Below are 26,558 nucleotides of genomic sequence, written 5' to 3' on the forward strand. Positions count from 1 at the left end.
CTTTCGAGTCTTGCGTCCTGGTTATCGTGTCACACGTGTACTGTGTCTGACCCGAGCGAGTGCAGAGAGATGGAAAGCAAAACGCCTACGAGCAAAAGAGACATGTTGAACACAGACCAACATGTGACCAAATCAGACTCAGAGAGTGAACCAGACATCTGTTAGAGTGATGTGCTCGTGTTCAGCATTGCTTTTAGGACACTAATGCGTATATCTGAGATTTACACTAAACCTCTGCTGGAACACTGTAATATCGTTCCAAAAAAAAAAAAAAAAAAAAAAAAGCAAAAAGATTAGTATCTCTTGAAATTATTTCTAGACATAATGCATTTTTTGTCCTCTAAAACCATGTAGTAGTAGATGTGTGTATGTGCTAGAGTTTGGGTGTGTGAGACACAAAACACACTCATACACGCAAACTGCAACTCACACAACAGTCCTTAACATTTCCCCTAATATAGTAGCAGTCCTGTCCCACCTCTCCAGACTCAGCCGTGTGTGTGTGTGTGTGTGTGTGTTTCTGCATCAGCTTCCCTTTGCCTCTAACACCCTTACCTACCTACTAAGCAATACAAAAAAAAAAAAATTGCTTGACATTATGGCCTGATTCCAATCCAGGAAATCAGATGTCACTTGGATGCCTTGATTGATAGATTTCGGATTTCAGTAGTAAAGCTTTGCTAATTAACACCCAGGGTGCGTCTCAATCAACTCCCTAGTTCAGTACTCAGGGAGTCGGCTATTTTAAGGGTTGTCTCAATCGTAAAATCCTTCCAATGCACTTACATTTGCTCCCTAAAGAAATCCCACAATGCACCACAAAAACCAGGGAGCATTAATGCTCACCATGTTCTCTTACTGGAAATGACGTCATATTGTCCGAAGCCTCTCAGCTCGAAAAAAGACTGTCGGACGAACTCTCAGCCAACTTTGTCTCTAAATGTAAGCAGCTTGTTATCGTTGTTGTAGCTCTCAAATGATTACTTACGTTAGCGATAAGGTTTTAACTTTATTTGATGTTTTATATATGGTTTGTTTGAGTCTAACGACTTTGAAGTGTTTAATGAGTGAAAAAATCCCACTAGCTAGTGTACGATCCTGCTTGAAGTACCGTGACAGAAACGTATGTGATTGAGCTAACACATTTATACGACATGTAATGTCAGAAAGATATCGGCCCTGCCTGTTGGTGATAAATTGGTGGTGTGGTGGCGTTTTACAACACGACTACGTAGTCATGCCGCTGGAAATTGAGTCATCGGTGTCCCAACGTGTAGCGAGTCAGGGTCCTTTCCAGTGCCCCGACTCGTGTACACCAAATACTGATTCATGATGTTGAGAGCTATGGAGCTGATTGAAATGCACCCCTGTGATTTTATCTTCCAACTTTATTAGTACAACTTCACAACACATGATTTCTCTGGACTGGTACCAGGCTTTGTGTTTTAGTCCATGTGCCATGCTGCTTCTTCATGACTTAATTGGATTCTCCAGTCTCCCTCTCTGTACTCACCAAGAACTACAGTAAAAGCCTGCACAGTCAGTCAGACACCCTGTATCCTTACACCTATCCTCTCTTTTCCTTTAAACACACACACACACACACACACACACACATGCTCACACTGCATATAAATGCAGACAGCCTGTTCTTATTAGAACAAGATCTCTGGTGAAAACTGACTAGGTTTACAACAGACTGTAGGACGGTGACGGTTTAGTGGGCGGGGTTTATTTTGGGGTCTCAGCAGCTTTTATGTTTGATCACAGGTTAGATATTTAATAGACGTGACCAGGGCTGTTTGCTGTAGTCAAACGTTTGTGCATCATTAAACGTCGCCAGATGTGGGCTGCTAAAATAACAATCCTCACTAACACCACTCGGTTTTATAGTGGTGTTGTGTTTCTTTGTGTGTGTGTGTGTGTGTGAGTGTGTGTATGTGTGTGCGTGCATGCGTGTGCATCTGTGCGTGCGTGTGTTTATTCATTTTTGTTAATATAAAACCCATAAACCAAACAAAGAAAGATTTATTTAAAATGATCAGTTTAATTTAAAGATGCTCTTTTCTGGCTTGGGCTAAGCTAATATCAGGGCCAGAAAAAAAAAAGGCATAAGAAGTCTAGACAGATCCATTGCATGACCATACTTCAAATCACGGTTTTTATCTTCATCGCACATCATGCACAATACAACGTGCGTTTTTAATGTAATTTCTTATTACAGCAAATGCATTATGTACTGTATATTTATACAATTTGTATAATTAAGGGCAATGGAGTATGAATAAATATGTAATAAATAAGTGATTATATAAGTACGTAATTTTAATAGGTAAATAAACATGGTGTAATTGCATCGCTGTAATTGCATATTAAGTCTAAAGAGTTCCCAGACAATAAAATTAATGATGAATTAAAAAATACATTCAAACAAAGTCTGAACAGATAAATATTATCAATAGCAACATCAAGTAGATTGGCCCCCCAGGCTAAGTGAATGAAATGAAGTGTGTGTTGCGTGTGTGTGTGTGTGTGTCTGTGTGGATGGTTGGGTGTGTGTGTAAATGGAGTTAGAGGATATGGCTCAAGGCTCCTTCCTCACTTTGCTATTCTCTGATGAGCAGGAGAAGGAGATGGAGAAGCAGAGGCTCCTGTACCAGCAGTCGCGACTCCATGACCGTGGAGCAGCTGAGATGGTACTGCAGATGATAAGCGCCTGCAAAGGTACAGATCTGGCCTTTAAGAATGCATGTTTTTTTGTTTTTTTTTGTTGTTTTTTTGTTTTTTTTTCCATACAAAATTTGTACTAAAAATAACAGGGTGCCTAAACTTTTGCACAGTACTGCATTTTGATGTAAAGATCTACAGGCTAAAAGAACTTTTGTGTGTTTGCTACCAGGTGAGCCTGGAGCCATGGTGTCTTCCACACTCAAGCTGGGCATCTCCATCCTTAACGGAGGCAACTGTGATGTTCAGCAGGTCAGCTTCACTTATACACAAATCCTGAAGTTTTCCATGCTCTAACACAGCTGATGCAGAGAACACAATTAACTGACGGTCGAGTCTTTTTTCTTTTCTTTTTTTTTAAGGCAGATCAGATGAGCAGATTTGTGGAACTTGGGATTAATTTCTGTCTTTTCCTTGGACACCTATCCTGCTTTACCCTGCTTTTATCTTAGGTCGTTTTCACACCTGGATCATTTGGACCATTTATTTCAGAACATGGTGTTTTTTCTCCTTTGTTTCAGTTTGTTTAGGAGTGGTTCTATGGAGTGGTTCGTTTGTGTTGAGAAAGCAATCCGACCCAACGGACCAACGAACCAACCTATATAGCAATGCATGATGGGAACTGCATTACGTAAATAGCGTGTTTGTTTTGCTAATGGCTTGCAACGTAAATCACAATCCCACTGAAACTGATAGATTATAATTACTACAGCTAACAAGAAAGCCACAATAAGCTCACAGAGCTTCTGTCTATACATCTTGATGGATGACCCCATTGAGCAGAACCCCAGAACATAAACAGGCGCACTCTGACCAATGAGAGGACATTTTAATCACATGTGACTTGCATAAACACATTTTGGTACGCTTTAAAATGTTGCCTTGTGACAGAGAACCGAGCCAAGGAGAAAATACAGTGAGTGTCCTGTTTCGTAACAAAGTGCAGATCTACAGGTCTGAAAACGCCCTTATGATGTCCATTAAACATGGCTTGATATAACTAGTATGAAAATGTGTGGCCATGATGTCTGTGAGTGTGAAAAGCTAGATTTATTAAGAAACATTTACCTGTTAATCATTGGCTTTTCTATGATACACCTTACTACTTTAAATTTGTTGAAATGCACAATCCTAATCCAGGTTACTGAAAAACCAAGGTTGAAAAGCTCTAAACTGATTATAAGGGGTTTCACTGCTTTGTGTGTACTGATCTTTCACAGAGAATGCTGGATTACCTTAAGGATAAGAAAGACGTTGGTTTCTTCCTGAGTTTGCAGGCTCTGATGCAGACCTGCAGGTAGGGGACGTCTCTTCTGAATGTTTTGTTTTATAAATGTTTTTTTTTTTTTTTTTTCTCCCATTTCAGGAGAAAGTTTTATCTTTTAAAAAAAATAAATAAATAAAATCATTATTTATGGTGTTATTACCATTTATTACCATTTATTTAGAAAAAATGCAAAAAATTCATATGACATGCAATGATGTGTTTTTTTATTTTATTTTATTTTATTTTATTTTATTTTATTTTATTTTATTTTTTTAAAAAAACATCTAAAGAATCTGGATGTTTTTAAATAATGTATGCATGAAAGGGTTAAATGGAGCATAGATATGATCATTATATAATTGTATTTGTGCGATTAATAATAACATAACATTATAAAATTATTATTAAATTGCATTATTATAAATCACTGTTAAATAATAATGAATAAAGTCATTAATAATGTAAAAACAAGGACACTGTAAAACCGGATAATTTCATTTAACTCAAAAAATTTGAGGAAACTAATTATCTCAAAATTTTTAAGTTGATAAATCAATTTCTTTAAGCCAAATACACTTAAATATAACAAGTTTGAGTTAAATTTTTGTTAAATTTTTGTTATATTTAAGTGTATTTGGCTTAAAGAAATTGATTCATCGACGTAAAAATTTCGAGATAATTACTTTCCTCAAATTTTTTTGAGTTAAATGAACTTATCCAGTTTTACAGTGTAGCCAATTTAATTTCTGCACTGGACTTTTGCTTAAAGCATGATTTCAATAATGCTTATTGTGTCTGTTGCAGTGTTCTCGACTTGAATGCATTTGAGAGGCAGAATAAAGCAGAAGGGCTTGGAATGGTTTCAGAGGAGGGCACAAGTGAGTCACTGCACTGTAGTGACAGTAACGTAAAAGTGACCAACATATTCTGACCACGTTAATGCAGCATTATAATATCATGTCAAGAAATGCTAACATCAGGACATATTATTTTGATGTACTGTATATAGTACTTTACGACATATGCGTTCATTACGTGGTAAGTACAGAAGGTATTAGCATTGTGTCTAACTTTTCTTTTCCCTACAGAACCACTGCAGTGTATCTTCTTATATATTGATATCTCTCCTCTCCTTTTTTGCCCCCCTTTTTTCGGTACTCAGATATGAAGCTAGAACGGGGTAAATAATTCTTAACCTTCTTTCTTCCCATCTGTCCTATCTCCTCCTGTCTTCTACCTATATTTTACACACTTCTTTTTGATTTTGTGGCGTGTAGTTTGGACTGCATTTCATTTCGCACTCAAGGGAAAATCGAAAAGAGCTTTTCAGTCATGGGCACAGCGTTTTATTAACTATATAAGCTTAAATCATACATGTTTTTTTTTTTTTTTTTTAAGAAAATCATATTATTTGTAAATCATTAACAAAAACTAGAGCATGATTTCAATGTAGACATTCTATGGAAAGTATTTTGAAACTACTGAATTATTAGTGTCCAATGACTGGAATGTTTCTTTGCTCATTTTGTCCCTTGAGTGCTCTGTCACAGATCTGCGGTAACTCCAACGCTCTTTTGAATGGCTGTGAGGAAAGAAAGACTCTTGTCCTGTCTTTTCTGACCAGTTTTCTCTTAAGAGATCACAGAGAGCTGTGGTGGCTAGCGTCACCTAAAATCATGAAATGAATTGCAGCAATAGAGAAATTTTCCTCTTACTATTGTTACGATAAGGGGATTAGGAGCCACAAAACATTTTTAAAACATCATCACACACTATTTGTGTCTTTTACATTGACAGGTGATAAAGTGTCATAAAGGCTTCATGAGAACCAGACACGTCCATGCAAGCTTTTGTTTTCATCATATTCAGAGTTGGAGATTTGAGTGTAAAAGTTATTCCAGTAGCAACATGGGGCAATTTTCCAGGTATTTAAGTTGATTTTCTGGACGGCCATTTCAGAGGCCAGTTCTGAGGTTGGCAGAATTTTTTTTTTTTTTTTTTTTTTCTTGAGTACAATACGGAGAGACAGGGTTTTCAATAATGTCTAGACCACCAGCTTTAAACACAAGCATGTGCCTTTAAGCCTGGAGGGTTGATAGAAAATGCAAACAATTTAAAAATGGGAAAAAAGACCAATACTATGATATACTCTGATCAGCCATAACATTAAAATCACTGTTGAATAACAGTGAATAACTTTGCTTATCTCATTACAATGGCGACTGGTGGGATAGATCAGGCAGCATGTGAACAGTCGGTTCTCGAAGTTGGTGTTGATCTGAGCGACTCTGACATGTGCCAAATTGTGATGGCTAGACGACTGGGTCAGAGCATCTCCAAAACGGCAGGTCTTGTGGGGTGTTCCTGGTATGCAGTGATTAGTACCTATTGAAAGTGGTTCAAGGAAGCACAACCGGTGAACCGGCGGCGACAGGGTCATGGGCACCCAAGGCTCATTGATGCGCAGGCTAGTCTGTTTGCTCCAATGCCACAGAAGAGCTGCTGTAATTTAAATTGCTGAGAAATTTAATGCTGGCTAGGATAGAAAGGTGTCAGAATATACAGTGCATCACAGCCTGCTGCATATGGGGCTGTGTAGCTGCAGACCGGTCAGATACCCACGCTGACCCCGTCTACCACTGAAAGTGCCTACAGTGGGCATGTGAGCATCAGAACTGGACCATGGAGCAATGGAAGAAGGTGGCCTGACGAATTATGTTTTCTTTTACATAACGTGGATGGCTGTGTGTGTATGTCGCTTATCTGGAGAAGAGACGGCACCAGGATGCACTATGGGAAGGCAAGCCGGCGGAGGAAGTGTGATGATCTGGACAGTGTTGGCAGTCATGTGGATGGTATGTGTCATGTTTGGATGACGCGTACCACCAAACATGCATACCAACTAAACAGTGGTGCAGACCAAGTACACCCCATCATGGCAACGGTATTCCCTAATGGCAGTGACCTCTTTCACACTGCAAAAACTGTTCAGGAATGATTTGAGGAACATGACAAAGAGTTCAAGACTTGGCCTCCATGGAGGCCCCACCTCACATCTTACAGGACTTAAAGAATCTGCTGCTAACGTCTTGGTAGCAAAACGTCCTATAGCAAAACAATATAATTATGATTAGACATCAAATGATTAGACATCAAAAGCAGGGATTTTGAAAGGCATGTAATGCAAACAAAATTAAGAGCAGTACACAATGAATTACAACTGTTTTTGAAACTGCTAATGTATTAACATGGAATAATTTACCTTTTAATAATTAAAAATTAATCCATGCACATCATGGATTAACACAAGTACACTATATGTCCAAAGGTATCCAGCCACCCTTTAAGCTATTAATGACACATCTATTGTAATCTCCACAGAAGGAAAATTAGATGCTTTAGGGTAAACTTTGGACAATTTACAATAGTATCGGGAATTGCTGATAGTTTCCATCTATTGCATGGACGTCTTTCACGTTGGGTGATTTAAATGTCTGTCAGAAAACATGATGTCTGCATCTATAAGATCGACAAAATAAATTATTTTATCTCCTGATGTGTTTCCTTTTTGTCTGTTTTGTAATCCTATATGAACCTTAATAGCCTTATTAATTTTGTTCGACTTCAGAGCAGAGCAACAAAACATCTTTCTCTAATGCATCTTAGCTTTCCTTGTCTGTGGCTACCAAACAGATAAAGCCTTAAAGCTTTGAATGGAACACTATTCCATAAGAATAGACTGATACAGCAGCAAAGGGTGGTGCTAACTCTCTAATAATACTCTTGTTTTGAGTGGAAACTTACCTTGTTTGGGTGTACAATTACCTGGAACCTCTTGGATATATAATGTAGTTTTCTAAAACAAGTTCTAAAATGTAACATTAATCTGGCTAATACCATACAGTCCCCTCCAAAACTATTGGAACAGCAAGGCCAGTTCATTTGTTTTTTTTTCTTCTGTAGACTGAAGACTTGGAATTTAAAAAAATGAATATGAGAAGAGAGTTTAGAATTTAAACTTTTATTTCCTGGTATTTATATGTAGATATGTTAAACAACATAGAACATAGAAATTTTGTATCAGACCACCCAATGTGTAGGCAAGCAAAAATATTGGAACATGTGACTGCCAGGTTGTTCTTGTTACCCAGGTGTTTCCTGATAGATTGATTGTTTAAACAGTAAATAGGTCTGAACATCTATTATTGTCTTTAGCCTTCAGTTTCACCTGTGAAGACTGCATTTGCTGTTAAAAAGGACAAGCCAACATGAAAATCACAGAGCTGTCTTACAACAATTTGGAACGTCCTGAACAAGAAAGAAAGCACTGGTGTACTGAGAATCAGACACTGAATGAGTCAGCCAAGGAAAACAACAGCTGATGACAGATTGTGAGAGCTGTGAAGAAAAACCCAAATATAATCGTCCATGACGTCACTGACAACCTCCACAGGGCAGGGGTGAAGGTATCACAGTCCACTGTTTGAAGAAGACTTCAAGAGCAGAAATATAGATGTCATACCACAAGATGCAAACCACTCATAAGCAATAAGAATTGGAAAGCCAGATCGGAATTCGCAAAGAAACACAGAGACGAGCCACAAAAGTTCTGGAACCAAGATTAACCTCTACCAAAGTGATAGAAAGGCCAAAGTGTGGAGAAAGAAAGGTTCTGCTCATGGTCCAAAACATACTTGCTCATCTGTGAAACATGGTGGCCGTAGTGTTATGGCTGGGGCTTGCATGACTGCTTCTGGAACATTCTCACTAATCTCTACTGATGATGTAACTCATGATGGTAGCAGCAGAATGAATTCAGAAGTTTACAGGAACATTTTGTCTGCCAATTTATTGAGAAATGCATACAATCAAGACAATGATCATCCAAAACACACTGCCAGCTCAACAAAGGGGAGATGGGGGATTGTGGAGGGGGGGGGGGGGGGTTAGGTTTTAGACAGAATAGGAGGAGACTGAATGGAGAAACCACCTAAAACAAGCAAGAACTGAAAGAAGCCATAGTAAAAGCCTGGTAAACCATTACAAAAGAAGAAACCAACAGTTTGGTGATGTCAATGAGTCACAGTCTTGATGCAGTTATTGCATGCAAGGGATATGCAACCAAATATTAAGTGTTATTTACTTTCATTTACGTCAAGACTTATCTGTTCCTATACTTTCGCTCGCCTAAAAATTGGCTGGTCTGATACAAAAGGTTCCATGTTTTATGTTATTTAACACATCTAGGTGTAAATACCAGGAAATAAAAGCTGAAATCCTATATCTCGTCTCGTATCTATCTTTTGATCTCAAACCCCAATGTCTTCGGTGTATAGAACAAACAAATAAATTGGCCTTGCCATTCCAATAGTTTCGGAGGGGACTGTTATTCTCTTGACTTTCTAAACTTTTGTTTGTTGCTGACACTTTTTTAAAATTTTTTTTACATTGTTTTGAGTATTTATGCAATGATTTTATCGCACTCGGCTGTCCTACAGATTTGCCTGGTACATCGTTTAGTTATGTGTTAAGATTTGTATTAGATCCTGTTTTTTATTCCTTGAACATTTACACAACTACTTACAACACCGATTAACATCATTTCAGTTTATATTTATTTCACTTTACCCGCACTGGTTATAAAATATATTTGTGGTCATCAATTCAGATCCAAGTTCTTCAAGTTTGACACTGTTGGATCTTTAAGCAAGGCGCTTAACTGCTGAGTGTATTTTGACAAGTCAAGTTATTGTACGCCGGAAGAGATTGTGGGTTTTCACACCCATTCTTATTCTCAGGCTGTGTCTCTCTGGTTCTCCTCCACTCTATCCCTCTTTTTTCCTCTCAGTGTTACTCCATTGTATACTCCAGAGTTGCAGTACTGTAGATCTGTCTTGCATGATTGTGTGTTTCTGTGTGTACCCCTTTATGTGCCACCATGACTCTTCTCTGATCTCTCCATGCACATGTTCTTCAACCTGTTACCACTATGGACCAAGTTAATGTCAATGTTCATATTCATTTATCAGTATTTGTCCAGAGTCTGTCCTTTTATTTGTGAAATATAAGTGTTTTTCAGTGTGCTGTCTGTGATTGTCAGCATGTATTGTATTGTGTCACATGTCGTGTGTATGTGTGTGTGTGTGTGTGTGTGTGTGTGTGTGTGTGTCTGTAATCATACCTAATTCTCCACATATTGCTTTGTTGTCTCCGAAGAAAACCTTTCTGAAATATTCTAAACAGGATACATTCCTCCTTTCTCTTAATTGCTTCCCTGTAGTTCAGAGATCATGTAACAAATTTAATCGCATGGAAAATCCTTCTTCTTATTGCTTCTAGTGCTTAAGCCACTACTCAAGTCTAACTTGTTTTCACACACAAGCACTATCTAATGGCTTTGACTGTGGGTGTGTGTGTGCGTGTGCGCAGATGAGAAAGTGATGGCAGATGATGAATTCACGTGCGACCTCTTCCGTTTCCTGCAGCTGCTTTGTGAGGGCCACAATAACGGCAAGTTATAAAATACCTCAAAGACATGGGTAATATTCATAAATAAAACATTGCTGTGTGATTTATATGTATCGTTTTATGTGTATCAACAACAGATTTCCAGAACTACCTACGCACCCAGACTGGCAGCACCACCACCATCAACATTATCATCTGTACTGTGGACTACCTGCTGAGACTGCAGGTATAACATCGTGTACTCTCTAAGCATCTGAGGCCACTACTTGTTTATAATTAATCACTCGTTATTTTTTTTTTCAATTAAAATAATTATCATTGTTAATTAACACATTTCAAATAGGAAAAGTTTGGCTCAGTCTTACCTCAGTCATACCTATTTGCACTTTCTTTCTTTCTTTATATATATATATATATGAGGTCATATATTTCATGCAAATGGTAAGACATGTAGTCTCACTTACACATTCATATTGTCTTCTTGCAACTGATGTTTGAAATGTACTTTTTTAGAATAGTCTTCTATTATTGTAAATTCTGCTCTATAAACCCAAGTCAATAGACAATTAGACCCTGTGCTGTAAAACTTTCACTGTAAAAAAATTTACAGTAATTTACAGGCAGCAAAATGCTTTAAATTTACTGTAAATAACCGTATAACATACAGTCCCCTTTGAAAGTACTGGATGGCTAACATCCAATAGCTCTGTTTTGATTTTCCTGCTTTTCTCAGCTTCAAAATTACTTACTTTTCTCCCATAGACAGCTTTCTGGTCTTCATGTTGGTTCCCCGGGGCTCAGACCAAGAGTACACATTCATAGCTATTAATTGTTTAAACAATCAATCTATCTAAACCTGACCTACAAGACACACTTGTCAGTCACATGTTCCAGTATTTTTATTCACTTCAAAAATGGGTGGGTTCAAGTGAAAGGTGCCATGTTCCAAGTTGTTAAACACATAACTTGAAATAGCAGGACATGCGTGCTGAAATTCGGATCTGTCGTCTCATATCCATCTTTTGAAATCAAACCCAAATATCTTCAGTGTACAGCAAAAAAAAAAAAAAAATGAATTGGCTTTGCTGTTACAATACTTCGGAGGGGACTGTATATACAGTAAAGTGTAATATCTTACAGAGTATTAAATAAAACATAATCTAGTACTTAGTTGCTGCTTACAAACTGAACCAGTTTGTACTAGTATGTAAAGTTAAACTCAAACAGGGTTTGTATTTGTCTAAAATAGTCTCTACATTGAAGGGCCCAAACGTGATCCACTAATTTGCAGATGCTGACATCATTTACCATTCTCCACCATGTGAAAAACCTTAGAGATCCCACTATGCATTGTGTTGTCTGGTATTTTATTGTAAACCACTGCACTGCTCTAGACGTATCATTGTTTACAGTACAGTTCTGTAAAATAAGTATAAACAGTATTTTGCTGTAAAATAAATACTATAAATTTACAGTATTATTTTACAGTGTACTGATTTCACAATGCTATTAAACTGCTACTTCCTATGCTCTCTCTCTCTCTCTCTCTCTCTCTCTCTCTCTCTCTCTCTCTCTCTCTCTCTCTGCGTCTATCTTGCACACATCCTTGACTTCCTCAACTCACTTTTAGGAATCTATCAGCGACTTCTACTGGTATTATTCTGGAAAAGACATCATCGATGCACCAGGCAAGAGGAACTTCTCCAAAGCAATGACAGTGGCCAAGCAGGTCTTTAACAGTCTCACGGAATACATACAGGTAGGATTTCTAGCCCGTGTAAACTGTCCGTGTTCACTACATAATCTTAATGCGTCCTTGAACCTTGTTTTTTTGCCGTTCCTCAGGGCCCATGCACTGGGAACCAGCAGTCTCTGGCTCACAGTAGATTGTGGGATGCCGTGGTGGGATTCCTCCATGTATTTGCACACATGATGATGAAATTGGCACAGGTATGAGGCCAGAAACACAAACTCTCACACATATACACAGAGACACTAACATTCACACATTAAGAGTTTAGAATAATGTCTGGTTGTAGTGCACACATGATATCCTGAAAATATTTCTTTAGCACATAGATTTTTCTCAGATTTTTATTGGCAGTTGTAATGTCTGGCAAGCTGTTCAGCAATGTTCATAAAGTCTGTGAGCACAACACAAGCAGTGTTTTTTTCTGATACAGTGTGAATTTTTGTTGTTGAGCTTGATGGTGGTGGGTTTTTGTTTGTTTTTTCTTGGTTTGTTGTTTGTTTGTTTTTCTCAACCGCCAGTGCACATTTTCAATGGAATGCTATGTAAAAGCTGCCTGAAGGTGGGCGGAATGTGGCAGCTTTTAAAAGGCGCTGCTGCTGCTGGCAGTGGGGAAAAATGTGTGTGTGTGTGTGTATATATATATATATATATATATATATATATATATATATATATATATACATATATATATATATATATATATATATATGTATGTATGTATGTATATGTATATATGTGTGTATATATGTATATATGCATGTATATATATATATATATATATATATATATATATATATATATATATATATATATATATATATATATATATATAATCTATCATGTGTTAAACAACTTAACATGGCACCTTTCATTTGAACCCACCCATTTTTCAAGTGAACACAAATATTAGAACTTGTGTCTGACAGGTATTTCTTGTTGGCCAGCTATGCCCTGATAGATTGATTGTTTAAACAATTAATAGCTCTGAATATCTACTCCTGGATTGAGCCCTGAGTTTTGCATGTATACACTGCATTTGTTGTTAAAATAGATAAACCAACATGAAAACATGAGAGCTGTCTAGGGGAGAACAGCAATCCATTTTGAAGCTGTGAAGAGGGAAAATCTATCAGAGCCATTGCAAAAGAATCGGGCATAACCAATACAACAATTTGGAATGTCCTGAAAAAGAAAGAAATCAGTGTTGTACTAACAACCAGACATGGAAAAGGTTGGCCAAGGCAAACACAGCAGTTTATGACAGAAATGTTGTGAGAGCTGTGAAGAAAAACCCCAAAACATCATTCAGTGACATCACAAACAGCCACTACAGGGCACGGGTAAAGGTATCACAATCCATTATTTGAAGAGCAGAAACATACAGGCCTTACCACAAGATCAAACCACTCATGAGCATTAAGAATCCGAAGGCCAGATTGGAATTTGCAAAGAAATACAGAGATGAGCCACCCCCCAAAAACAAGTCTGGAAAAGCATCACAAAAGAAGAATACAACACTTTGGTCATGTCAGCGGGTCACCAACTTGATGCACTTATTGCAAGCAAGAGATATTCAACCAAAGAAGTGTTATTAATTTTAATATTATCTCTTCCAATACTAAAATTGGGTGGTCTGACACCAAAGGTACCATGTTCTAAGTCATTTAACACATCTAGATGTAGAAATTAAAGGAAATTAAAGCTGAGAGTCTAATCTCTCATCTCATATTCATTTTTTTTTTTAAAATCTCAAACCCAGATGTCTTCAGTGCATTGCGAAAACAAATGACTTGGCCTTACCGTTCCAATACTTTCAGAGGGGACTGTATACAATATGTTTTATGCAGGTTATACTAATAATGATATACTATTAGACTTGCATATTACCTTCTGAGCGTTATGCTGAGTGATGCCTGTAGTGTAACCTACAACATTTTATAATGTTTATTTTCTGACTTTTTCTTTTAATAATTATATAAATTCTTTTCACATGGTGACTGCAGAGTAAAGTATGTATTTATTTACTTATTTATTTCTTAAACTCTTCAATATTCCCCTCTCTCCTCCTCTGTATTGTTTATATAATATTTATAGTTCCCTTAATTTGGTAATCCAGTTGCTTCCTGCTTTTAAATAGCATAGAGACTAACCGTGCTAGTTTGCTGCATTGTTTGTATATGCGTAATAAAGTATAATACGTAATTGTTTTGCATACTGATACAGTTCAAAAATAATCTGTGTAATATTGAATTCATTCTTTATTTCTTTTAACCCCTCTAACCTGTTACTGCCTGGTTTTGCTCCCTTGTTTCTAAGTGTGGTACACATCTTTCTTGATCAAATACATTTTTGTATGTCTTTCTCTTCTCGATTTTATTCTAGATGTCATTTAAGCTAGATTAATTGGAAATATTAGTATTATATACAAAACCAGCATTTCCAACCAATTTCAATTTCTAACCTGGACATTTTTTTTTAAATATATTTCTGTGGATCGTTTTTAATAGTATTCGGTAGCATTAACGCATCTGGTCAATGTACTGGACTTCAAATCCAAACCAAGCCCAATTATATCTGAGGCATACTGCCAGCCCTTTATTGATAAAATAGTCATCAAATTTGTAGCTTGGCTGCAGGGATTCTGTATTTAAGATTATTAAACATAGTAACTACAGCTTTTGGGCTTGCTCCAATTGAAAAGGTATATTTTAATTAACATTGGAGTGCATTCACAAAGGAGAGAAGACATAAATACAAAAATGAATGAAAAATGTTAGATAACATTTTTTATTCTGATGTGTAACCTCGCCAGATGCACCCTGACCCAGGACTCCGAAATGGCGTAAGGATCTGTATTCCGCCTTTGCTTTTATCTTACCTGTAAATTATCTGCTGCTTGACATACACACACACACACACACACACACACACACACACCCCAAACACCACCACCCAGCTTCTGGCAGTTTTGTGGGATGTTCTGGCTGTACATTTTCTGAAGTGTACTGTCATTGCTTTTGTGTTTATTTCCACATGAACACTGAGATCAGTCAGGTTTGTCTCTATTTGTTCAACTAAGAACAAATGAGACAGTGCTCTTCAGTTTATGTGCCTTGCATTTGCAGATTGTAGAACAAGTGAGGGAATGAGTGAGGTGTTAGCTGTTCTATGACTAACGGCTGCCACGTACCTATCTGAGAACCTTACACCTTTAGCCCTGTTCCTTACACTTTGTACTACTTTCACCGTGTAGTCGGCAGCAGTTAACCCATTGGTTTGTGTGTGCCTGGTTCTTGTTTTAATCCACATGCTATCCCGTGTTTATAACCTAAATTGCTAGACACCGTCAAGACTGCCTGGCATACATCACCACAAATGAATGATGGATATAGATAATAACATCCATCCATTTATAACAAATTCAAATGTCATGGAATAAAATGCCAGTAGTGCTTAAGACTACTACTTAATGATACCATGTAGTTATGGCAAATAGAGTAACCCAAATTAGCTGCTTTATTGGAGTTCTACTTCAGCGCTACTATTTTTCCAGCTGCTTTTTTTTTTTTTTTTTAGTTCTGCCTGTGTGTTTTCCTCCATCCCCGATCATATCTCCTGACATACAGTAAAACGTTCTTCCAATGTGTGATGCTCTATTTATATCTGTTGTTGATAAATGCAAACCCAGGATCATTTCTGGAGTAAAACACACCCAGAGGTAAGGTTATAGTCATATGGCTTCGTCCTAGAGGCGCTATAATTCCCATAACATTGAAAATAATGTGAATAAAATGCTGCTCAGGGTTAAACTTGTGTTGACTGGTCATCATAAAAATATTTTCAGCTTTCTAATGGGGAAAGAGAAGGCGGTATTAAACTCCTGTTGTGCGAGATCTAATAAAAATGAATGACATGCCTTTAACAGAATGCTGCCTTTGTACTCAGAGAAGGTGAATGATGAATCAAAATTGTTAAATACTGTTTGACATGTTTCCTTTTGGTATGTGTGTGTATATGTGTTTGTCCCTTCCTAGGATTCCAGTCAGATTGGTCTCCTAAAAGAGCTTCTAGACCTTCAGAAAGATATGGTGGTTATGCTGCTTTCACTTCTGGAGGGTAGGATATATTTCTACACCTTATACTACGTCGATGTTCTCAAATCGGGTTGCTCAGAAGGTGTTGATTATATAATACAATAATAATAATGGTAATAATAATCTAATTATTGCGCTTGTTGTAATATATCGTTGTTTCTATAGTAGCAACTCGTTCACAGGGACTTGTATGGTGGATGATCTACAGAATATAAGGCTAATAATAGATGGATAAAAATGTTATTTAACAAAGAAAATGGTATAGTTGTTTGTTAAAAAGGTGAAGATATATGTATGGAGATTTTATTTATTTGTTTATTTAACATTTCTGGAAGGAGTAACCAGTGTCAGCGAGTTTTCTGCCTCAAACAGGAATCTCTAACAGTCAGTAAGTTTTCTGCAACCGGAAAGTTTTCAGGACTGAAACATGGTAACGTGAATGGCTGTGTGTATGTTTTTTTTTTTTTTTTTTTTTTGTCGTATTATATGCAAAGGAGAGCGTGGCTATTCAGAGCTAAAAGCAGGGCAGAAAACAGACACAAGGGAGGCAGACGTGGAAAAAAAATGCTCTTTTATTTGCACTAAAAGTCATTTTGTGGAGGTGAGGGGTGCTTGAGGGGAGTGTATAGGTGCAGGGTGTGGCCTTCCTGGCATGGAGCATGGCGTATGGGTTGTAGCAGTGTCGAAGCGGTGCCCAGAGCGACGGGAGTGGTACGTGGGCACCGGCGGAGAGTGCAGGAAGGCCGGGCAGCGTTGTCTTCTTTGTTGTCGTCGTCTTCCTGGTTGGCTTTTAAATGAAAGAGAGAGCACCATCTTACTAGTTTTAGCAACGGAGACATGGCTCACTCCAGCATACTGGCCTCGCCCTTTTATATCCTCCTGTCTTCTCTGGGAGGGTGAAGAGCAGCCGCTCCACTCATTATCTTCCAGCCATGTGTACTTCTGAATTGCTGATAAAATAAGGCTGATCAACAACATTAAATGTAACTAAACATGTTTAAAAAGTATGATATTCATTAATGTATAGTATTTTAAAACTAAATTAGGACACTTCGGAGTGGCTCACTTGAGGCCATATCACACCACTCCATAGTGGATTATATAACACCCCATTGTGTTTAATATAGACGTGTTTAATGGAATAGCTTAGCTTCTTATGAATATGTGAGAGTCAGGCTGTACTGCTGCCACATTTATGGATCGTATGTTATTTCTTATCAGGTAACGTTGTGAATGGCACCATTGCTCGCCAGATGGTGGACATGTTGGTGGAGTCATCTAGCAATGTAGAGATGATCCTCAAGTTCTTTGACATGTTCCTTAAGCTGAAAGACATTGTGGCGTCGGATGCATTCCGGGACTATGTGACTGACCCACGTGGCCTGATCTCTAAAAAGGACTTTTCCAAAGCCATGGACAGCCAAAAGCAGTACTCTCCATCTGAGATCCAATTCCTTCTGTCGTGCTCTGAGGCTGATGAAAACGAAATGATCAACTTTGAAGAGTTTGCTGATCGTTTTCAGGAGCCAGCCAAGGACATTGGGTTTAACATTGCTGTTCTACTCACCAACCTTTCAGAGCATGTGCCCCATGACATGCGCCTGCAGAACTTCTTGGAGCAAGCTGAAAGCATCTTGAACTATTTCCGTCCCTTCCTGGGCCGCATCGAAATCATGGGCGCCAGTCGGAGGATTGAGCGTATCTACTTTGAGATCAGTGAGGCCAACAGGAACCAGTGGGAAATGCCTCAGGTCAGAGAATCTAAGAGGCAGTTTATATTCGATGTGGTCAATGAAGGTGGTGAGTCTGAGAAGATGGAGCTATTTGTCAACTTCTGCGAGGACACCATCTTTGAGATGAACATTGCCTCCCAGATCTCTGAGCAAGAGGAAGAAGGAATTGGAGATAAGGATGATGAAGAAGAAGAGGAAAGTGGTGGAGGATCAAATGGAGAAGAAGGAGAGGAAGGGAATGGAGACGAGGCCCCAGCCGAGTCCAGTTCAGCATTCGCAGACTTCATCAAGAGCATGGTGAACTTCTTCGATATGTTTACCTTCCGCAACCTTAGACGACGCTATCGCAGACTTCGGAAGATGACTATAAAGGAAATGATTGTATGCCTGGTCACCTTCTTCTATACCGTCATCATTGGAATCCTTCACTTTATCTACAGCGTATGCAAAGGCTTTTTCCTGCTGATATGGAAAACGCTGTTTGGTGGTGGCCTTGTGGAGGGAGCTAAAAAGATAACGTTAACAGAAATTCTTACTAACATGCCTGATCCAACTCAGGACGAGGTGCACGGTGACCAAGCATCTGAGCCTGGAGCTAGAAACGTCCAGGAAGCAGGTGGATCAGGAGATGGAGAGGAAGCAGGTGGTGGAGAGGTAGAAGATGAGGATGGGCAAGAGGCAGAAGGAGGAGGCAGACCTGGAATTGATGCCCCTGGAGGTCTAGGAGATATGGGAGAGACAGAGCCTGAGGAACCCCCAACACCTGAGGGTACCCCACTGCTGATGAGGAAACTGGTGAGCCCCATTAAGACAAGTTTGTCATTTTATTATTCTGCATTGTTCATCAACAGTACTGATTCATTTTCTATCTGCTTGTCTCTTATGGTTTTTCAGCGGACTGAAGGAGCAGAGGGAGAAGTAGTGGCAGCAGAAGAGCCAGCAAAGGAAGAGCCAGCCCCAGAACCAGAGAAGGCAGAGTGAGTCTAAAAATCAAAGCACTCTACAATCAGTTTAGGGACGGATAAAGTATTAGTGTGCTTCTGTTTATTGTAAATTCTACCTTATAGTCATTTCAGATTTAGTTTAGGGTTCTGAAATATTGTGCTGAAAAATGTAGGTAATTTTGTGCTGAAAAATTTATCAAAGTGCTGAAAATGGAGAGAAAACTAAGAAAGAACCTGAGCCCATACCAGAGGAGAAAGTGGTTGAGGAGGAGGAGGAGGAGACAAAAGTAAAAGCCAAAGCCAAGAAAGAAAAACATTCTGCTGGAGATAGCTTTGAGCTCTGGAATGAATTGGAGGTGCAGAGGATCAAGTTCATGGTAAGGTCTTGTTTTATGTTTGAGAGCTTAGCAATTGATCAGTTCTTTAATGAATTTTAATGTTGAACTAACGTTCTAATTGCTAGAAAATCCATTTGCCTCTTTCTTTGGACAGTCTGCTATAATTGTTATCTCAATTTTAGAACTACCTGTCTCGCAACTTCTACAACCTGCGCTTCCTGGCTCTGTTCATCGCCTTTGCTCTGAACTTCATCCTGCTCTTTTACAAGGTCAGTACAAACAGATTAGAAACTTTGCTGAATTTGAAACAGCTTTGCCTTGATAAATCTGTTCTCTCTCTCTGTCTCTCTCACTCTGCCAGGTGTCCAGCAGCCCCCCAGGTGAGGAGTTCGAAGGTTCGGGCATGTTTGAGGGTTCTGGAATGCCTGAGGGCTCTGGCGGTGAACCTGAGGGTTCTGGAATGGAGGAGAATGGAGAGGAAGATGACGAAGAAGGGCCTCTCTATTACTTCCTGGAAGAGAGCACCGGTTACATGGAACCTGCAATGGCCTTCTTCGGCATTTTACACACCGTCATATCTTTTCTTTGCATTATTGGCTACAACTGTCTCAAGGTGAGTGAGTTTATACACTTATACCTGTGTAGAAGTGCTATGCAGTTAATCTATGGGTTTTAGTACAGTGCAGTAGTTTTGCATGTAGAAAGTGTAACCAAGCTAACTACCTTCGCTTGCAAATATATGAGCTTGACAATAATGAGCCACACCCTTGGTTTCTGATTTTTGTCTGCTCCTACATTAGTGCTGAAATAATGAAATATACTTATAATATGCACTATAATCATGTTAAAAAAAAAATTAATTAAAAATGGAAAAGCACATACTTTTGAGTGTGTAGCAAAAGAGTATGCAAGGACTGGGACACACTAACACATCGTTGTTGCCTAGTTATGCACACTGTCACTGTAAACAAACTCCTCGTTGCATTTTAGCTTTTCTTTATTCATTATTCCTTAAATAATTTACACTATTCTTTTTACACAACGTGCAGCCATTAATTTTACATAACAATAAGAAACTTTGTTTAGTGCTTAACATTTAAGTTCTTACTTTTACATACTGAAGACACATCACCGACGTTACACTCGTTCGCCATGTTTGCGGGTTAAATTCGGCGAAAGCCATCACAAAACTCCGCCTCCTTCGTACAAGGTGTCGTGGGTAATATTAGCTGAGAAAGTGTCCATGGGTCCACACTACTACAAACATCTACTGGAAATAGTAGACCATCCGGGTAGCTTTGGGATACTCATTTCAACATACTACAATTTGGGACACGTTAATTCTAATCTTGGATTCTATTTAGGACGTATAGTGGGCAATTTGGGATGCAGCATGGGTGTTGTATTTTGAGGCAGCCATTTTTGTAGGTTGTTGATTTTGACACGATGATGTGTAAATCATAGATAAGCTGACAAAGTTGGTATTTTGACAGTTTACAAACAAAATCTATGAGTCTTATGTTCTTTTTCCTCAAAAAATATGTTTTTATCCTTTTTTTTTTGTATTCTTTGTGTGTGCTTTAGGTTCCCTTGGTTATTTTTAAGAGGGAGAAGGAGCTGGCCCGTAAGATGGAATTTGACGGTCTCTATGTGACTGAACAGCCAGAAGATGATGACATCAAGGGCCAATGGGATAGACTGGTGTTAAATACACCGTAAGATATAGAGCTATAAGATATTTAATATGTAAGATATTTAATCTTATGTACATCTGCAAATGTGCCGTTCCTGAAAATGTTAAAAAATGATGGGTGGATCATAACATTTTTGGAAACAGAATAATAATAAAAAAAATAAGCCTTAAATGCGGTAAACACCCTTGATAAACTGGACACAATGTATTAACTGTGTATTAAGAGCTGTAATTACATACCATTTCAAAGTGATCTTTTCCTCATGCAGAACCTTCCCAAACAACTATTGGGACAAGTTTGTCAAGAGAAAGGTGAGTGTTAAATCTGTTCTCATTGAATGTTTCAATGTACATTCAATGCAACCAGTGTATTACTGTTCATGCATAACGGAGCTCATGTATTAATTTACAAGAAAAAATGTGTTTACAGCCCTACAACTGGATAATAAACTACCCACAACCTTAACCACGCATTCATTCACATATTCCTGTGAAAACATTTGTGTGTGATGGCAGGTGTTGGAGAAGTACGGAGATATCTATGGCAGAGAGAGGATTGCCGAGCTGTTAGGAATGGACTTGGCATCGCTGGATGTCAGTGCAATGACGCATGAGAAAAAGCCTGAACCTGACAACTCCATGTTCACCTGGTACAGAATCACTACACACTCTCACATACACACAAATACATGCACTTGGTTCACTAGAAAATGTACTTGTGTGTCTTCAGGCTGACCTCCATCGACATCAAGTACCAGATCTGGAAGTTTGGAGTTGTGTTCACAGATAATGTAAGTTTTTTTTTTTTACCAAATGTGTGTGTGTTACTGTATTCCTGTCTGAATTCATTTTAATCTGCTCACTTTGTTTAAATCCTATTCCAGACTTTCCTCTACCTGGTGTGGTACATGGTCATGTCCTTGCTCGGTCACTACAACAACTTCTTCTTCGCCTGTCACCTGCTGGACATCGCCATGGGCGTCAAAACCTTGCGCACCATCCTGTCCTCCGTGACACACAATGGCAAGCAGGTGCAGCAGAATTATTGTTTGAGTGGATATCAAAAAAATTAATATTGTTTTTATTTTTAAACGTATCTGATATTTGCTTACCTTCCATATCTGTTCTTGGTGCAGCTGGTGATGACAGTGGGTTTGCTAGCTGTAGTCGTGTACCTGTACACTGTCGTGGCCTTCAACTTCTTCCGCAAGTTCTACAACAAGAGCGAGGATGAGGATGAGCCAGACATGAAGTGTGATGACATGATGACTGTAAGTGACTTCGGAAATTTCAGGTTTATAATAAAGATGTTATGTAGGTGACACTTATTCTGTCTCCCTCTTCTTCTCAGTGCTACTTGTTCCACATGTATGTGGGTGTGAGAGCCGGTGGTGGTATAGGTGACGAGATTGAGGATCCGGCTGGAGATGAATATGAGCTGTACCGTGTGGTCTTTGACATCACTTTCTTCTTTTTCGTCATTGTCATTCTTTTGGCCATCATTCAGGGTGAGGACTTGGACAGTTTTGTTTACACACAGCAAAGGAAATCAGGGGTTCTCAAATGTTTTGCAACCAGGGACACTATATTGCCAAATTGCAGCCAAAATACACTATATTGCCAAAGGTTTGTGGACACCTGACCATCACACCGATATGTGTTTTTTGAACATAACATTCCAGACTTAGTCCTTCTTTGATGGAGGACTATATTCCCACTGTGGGGATTTATGTTCATTCAGCCATAAGGGCATAAGTGAGGTCAGGCTCTGACGTTGGGCGAGGAGGCCTGGCAGGTCTTCCAGTTCATCCCAAAAGTGTTTAGTGTGTATGAGGTCAGGGCACTGTGCAGGACACTCTTCCACTCCAGTTCTTCCACTCCAACCATGGCAAACAATGTCTTCATGGAGCTCGCTTTGTGCACAGGGGCATTGTCATGTTGGAGCAAGTTTGGGCGTCTTAGTTCCAGTGTAATGCTACAGCATACAAAGACAATCTATACAATTGCGTGCTACCAAATATGTGTCAACAGTTTGGGGAAGAACAACATATGAGTGTGATGGTCAGGTGTCACAAACTTTTGGCCATATTGTGTACACTTCATGGACCTTCTCCAAAAATAGTTTTTATTTGTATCCCTTGAAATTTCCATCAGTAGAACACATTAGTTGGGCACAAGTTAACATTATATATATTATATATAACATGAATTGCATGTTCTCCCCATCCTTCGGGGGTTTCCTCTGGGTACTTCAGTTTCCTCCCCTACTCCAAAGACCTGCATTTTAGTCCAAATTGTCCATAGTGTGTGAACGTGTGCGATTGTGCCCTGTGATGGGTTGGCACCCCATACTGGGTGTCCCAGAGTTCCCTGGTATAGGCTCAAGACCCCCCAGAACCCTGCATGGGGTAAGCGATATGGACAATTGATGGATGGATTGACTAATAATAATAAAATCTAAAAATGGAAGGCTGTGATATCAACCACTTGTTTAAAGTCTTTCTGGCCCATAGGTTGTTCTGATCAAGTAATTAAATGCCTGCACTATTGCTGTTTAGTATAATTTCATGTAATATTGAACATTTAAAGATGTAAAGCAAGTACTTCATACATTGGAAACATTACATTTGGAGTATGTGATTATCATACCATACCTAATCTCCACAGATTATTAGATTAGTCAGTAAAGGGAATTTAAAGTAAAGGCTTGTTACGTATATGGTAATAGAGTCTCACTGGATTATTATCATGAATATCAATCAAAACATAGATACTACTGTTAACTGCTATATTGGGTTGTATAGGTCTGATCATTGATGCCTTCGGTGAGCTGAGAGATCAGCAGGAACAGGTCAGAGAGGACATGGAGGTACGTCTTTTCTATTCACAACTTACAGTTTACAGCCCAATATCCTATATTAATTGTTATTGTAAACATTGTGAGGGATTGCTGTAGTTAATTATAAGACTGTGGGAAAAAAAAAATAGTTGTACACTGACCTCTCCTCTCCTCCTCAGACTAAATGCTTCATCTGTGGAATTGGAAGTGACTACTTTGACACGACTCCGCATGGTTTCGAGACACATACGATGGAAGAGCACAACTTAGCCAACTACATGTGAGTAAAACAGTTCCAGGGATTGTAGATACCCCTTTTGCACTGACCTGGGAAGGAGGACGCTGGTTCTGGAGGTGGTGTTGGTTCAGGGATAAAGCAAACCTTTTTAAGAGCCCGCATTTCCCTCAGTCTAAGAGATAATATCACTTAAGAAGAGAATTTTACAAGGTATACTTTTGGGTTTGAGAACATTCACTATATTTTCCAATCTAAAGTCAGATGCTTCACCATCTATACAAAGGCACACTCGTAGACAATAATGCAAAATGATAAGCAAGGTGAGAAACGTGTTAGTATATCACAGCACGGTTTATTTCTGAAATCCGATTGGTTAGAAGGAGTTTTCTAGAACAGCCGCTCTGACAGTAGTGCTGACTGTAATTCAAATGATAGGTTTACATTAATGCACACCTTCTAATATGGTATTGTAAATGGTGAGCACACTACATATATAGTGTATAATAAACAGATTTAAAACAAAAAACAAAAAAAAAACCAGAATATATATATATATATATATATATATATATATATATATATATATATATATATATATATATATATATATATACACACACACATCACCTCATCTTCTGTTTTGTTCTATCCAACAGGTTCTTCCTGATGTATCTAATTAATAAAGATGAAACGGAGCACACTGGACAGGTTGGTATCACAGTGCATAGGCCCCCTTATTTTGTTCTACTCCCTCCTTTCTTATTTCCTTTATCCGCATTTTCTGTCCCTGTAGGAATCCTATGTGTGGAAAATGTACCAGGAGCGATGCTGGGACTTCTTCCCAGCTGGCGACTGTTTCAGAAAGCAATACGAGGATCAGCTCGCTGGCTAATTTTACGTTGCCGGTGCACTAGTACGTGTGTGAGTGTGCTTGGAAATACAGAAGGAGAGCAAATGTAATTGTTCCAGTGTTGCTATTTGAGAACAAACTTGAGCAACACATTTACAACCCAAGCCTTTTATTTACTCACGTTATTGTCAGAATAAGAGAAAGATGAATACAGTATGCAATGCGTGTGTATCAGTGTTTGTGTTTGTGTGTGTGTGTGTGTGTGTGTGTGTGTGAGAGAGAGAGAGAGAGAGAGAGAGAGCAATAGACCGAGAGAAGAAAGTTGATGGTAAGAAAAGTTTATTTTAATGTGGGAAAATATGAAGGATTATATCAGACCAAAAAAAAAAAAAAAAAGAAAAAAGAATGCTCGAGCCTGCCATCTCTCAGTCTTGTCTGTATGTTTTTATGGATCTTAAAACATTACAGTGCCTAATACTGAATAAACTACAATAATGGCAGGTATGGTGATACTGCTTTATAGGATGTCAGTATTGATCCTTTTTTTTTTTTTTAATTATCATTAGATTGCATAGTTTGATTAGAATAATATTTCAGACTGGATTTTAGTGCACTATATGATGTTTTTGTCTGTTATGTATGTTATAGCTGAGGTTTCATGTGTATTTATACACATACATACTAGAGCAACAGAACCAGAGCCATATCACTGCTAAAGTCATGCTCTACGCAATATAAAACGTTAATATGCGATCTTTGAGAGGAACCTAACCAAAGGCCTTTTCTCAAAATTTCTTTCTTGAGACAATTTTATATATCCTACAAAACTGACCCAAACTTTGTATGAATGTTAAATGAACTGTTCTGCACTGCAAAGTCTTAGGATGAGATGTTGTTTCTGTGCCATGTTCACTCACACAGAGTTTTGCAACTCGGCTGTTCTATACCATCTTGACAGGAGAGGATATTTTATGTTTCATTAACCTGTAGAGAAACACTGTTAACAGACAAGGAACAATGAATGCTACCTTGAAAAGGGAAGTACACTTACAGGTTTTCTATTTGGATGTATAGAGTACAACCGCCGTTCCCATCCTGTCATGTACGTCTTTGACGAGAAGAACTTTACATACTGTAGATTTAATTAACTTATTTTAACAAAAATATATAGATGTATAAATATATATATTTTTTGTTGGAGCATTGGAATATGACATGTTCTCCACCTTTCTGTTTTAAGTAAATATGTATTAAGTACTTTTTTTTTTCTTTTTTTCGGATAATTAAAGTTAAGTTAGTGATGGGGGGGGGGAAAGGATGAAATCTGCATCCAGTTTGCAAACAGATGACGGGTGATTTGTGATTTTGCCAGCAGAATTACGGTATTGCTTTTAAGTCAATATCATATACATTTTTTTTTTTTTCCACATTAGCCAAATAAATAATATTAAGATCTTGAGCCACAGAAAACACAGAGCCACACACACATATTGAGCAAACACTTACTTTGCACGTCTGAGGGAAGAGTGAGAGAGTGTGTCCAATGTGTGAAGGATAGAGGTTGATTTTCTTTAAAATCTCACTGTGTTTCAATAAAATAATATTTTAGGAGCA

At 38.3% G+C, this 26,558-nt stretch overlaps 1 protein-coding gene across 7 annotated transcripts in view; it reads left to right on the top strand.

The window, feature by feature from the left end:
* Positions 1-26,558, top strand: part of LOC128606446 (ryanodine receptor 1) — a 98,761-nt gene extending 72,203 nt beyond the window's left edge. For 2 of the 7 annotated variants that reach the window (XM_053622571.1, XM_053622572.1), the window contains 27 exons: positions 2,625-2,724; positions 2,900-2,979; positions 3,948-4,024; positions 4,799-4,872; positions 5,157-5,174; positions 10,424-10,504; positions 10,600-10,688; positions 12,093-12,221; positions 12,308-12,412; positions 15,028-15,057; positions 16,250-16,331; positions 17,531-18,837; positions 18,937-19,019; positions 19,189-19,363; positions 19,507-19,593; positions 19,686-19,937; positions 20,909-21,039; positions 21,287-21,329; positions 21,534-21,667; positions 21,748-21,808; positions 21,902-22,048; positions 22,154-22,288; positions 22,369-22,525; positions 23,822-23,886; positions 24,036-24,136; positions 24,751-24,802; positions 24,888-26,558. In XM_053622571.1, coding sequence (XP_053478546.1) covers positions 2,625-2,724; positions 2,900-2,979; positions 3,948-4,024; positions 4,799-4,872; positions 5,157-5,174; positions 10,424-10,504; positions 10,600-10,688; positions 12,093-12,221; positions 12,308-12,412; positions 15,028-15,057; positions 16,250-16,331; positions 17,531-18,837; positions 18,937-19,019; positions 19,189-19,363; positions 19,507-19,593; positions 19,686-19,937; positions 20,909-21,039; positions 21,287-21,329; positions 21,534-21,667; positions 21,748-21,808; positions 21,902-22,048; positions 22,154-22,288; positions 22,369-22,525; positions 23,822-23,886; positions 24,036-24,136; positions 24,751-24,802; positions 24,888-24,986 — 3,894 coding nt within the window. In that variant the 3' untranslated portion in view covers positions 24,987-26,558. The remainder of the gene's footprint in view (positions 1-2,624; positions 2,725-2,899; positions 2,980-3,947; positions 4,025-4,798; positions 4,873-5,156; positions 5,175-10,423; positions 10,505-10,599; positions 10,689-12,092; positions 12,222-12,307; positions 12,413-15,027; positions 15,058-16,249; positions 16,332-17,530; positions 18,838-18,936; positions 19,020-19,188; positions 19,364-19,506; positions 19,594-19,685; positions 19,938-20,908; positions 21,040-21,286; positions 21,330-21,533; positions 21,668-21,747; positions 21,809-21,901; positions 22,049-22,153; positions 22,289-22,368; positions 22,526-23,821; positions 23,887-24,035; positions 24,137-24,750; positions 24,803-24,887) is intronic. The other 5 variants (XM_053622574.1, XM_053622576.1, XM_053622575.1 and 2 more) reach the window with 3 other exon arrangements.

Source organism: Ictalurus furcatus, chromosome 4, assembly GCF_023375685.1.
Source record: "Ictalurus furcatus strain D&B chromosome 4, Billie_1.0, whole genome shotgun sequence".
Taxonomy (NCBI): Eukaryota; Metazoa; Chordata; class Actinopteri; order Siluriformes; family Ictaluridae; genus Ictalurus; species Ictalurus furcatus.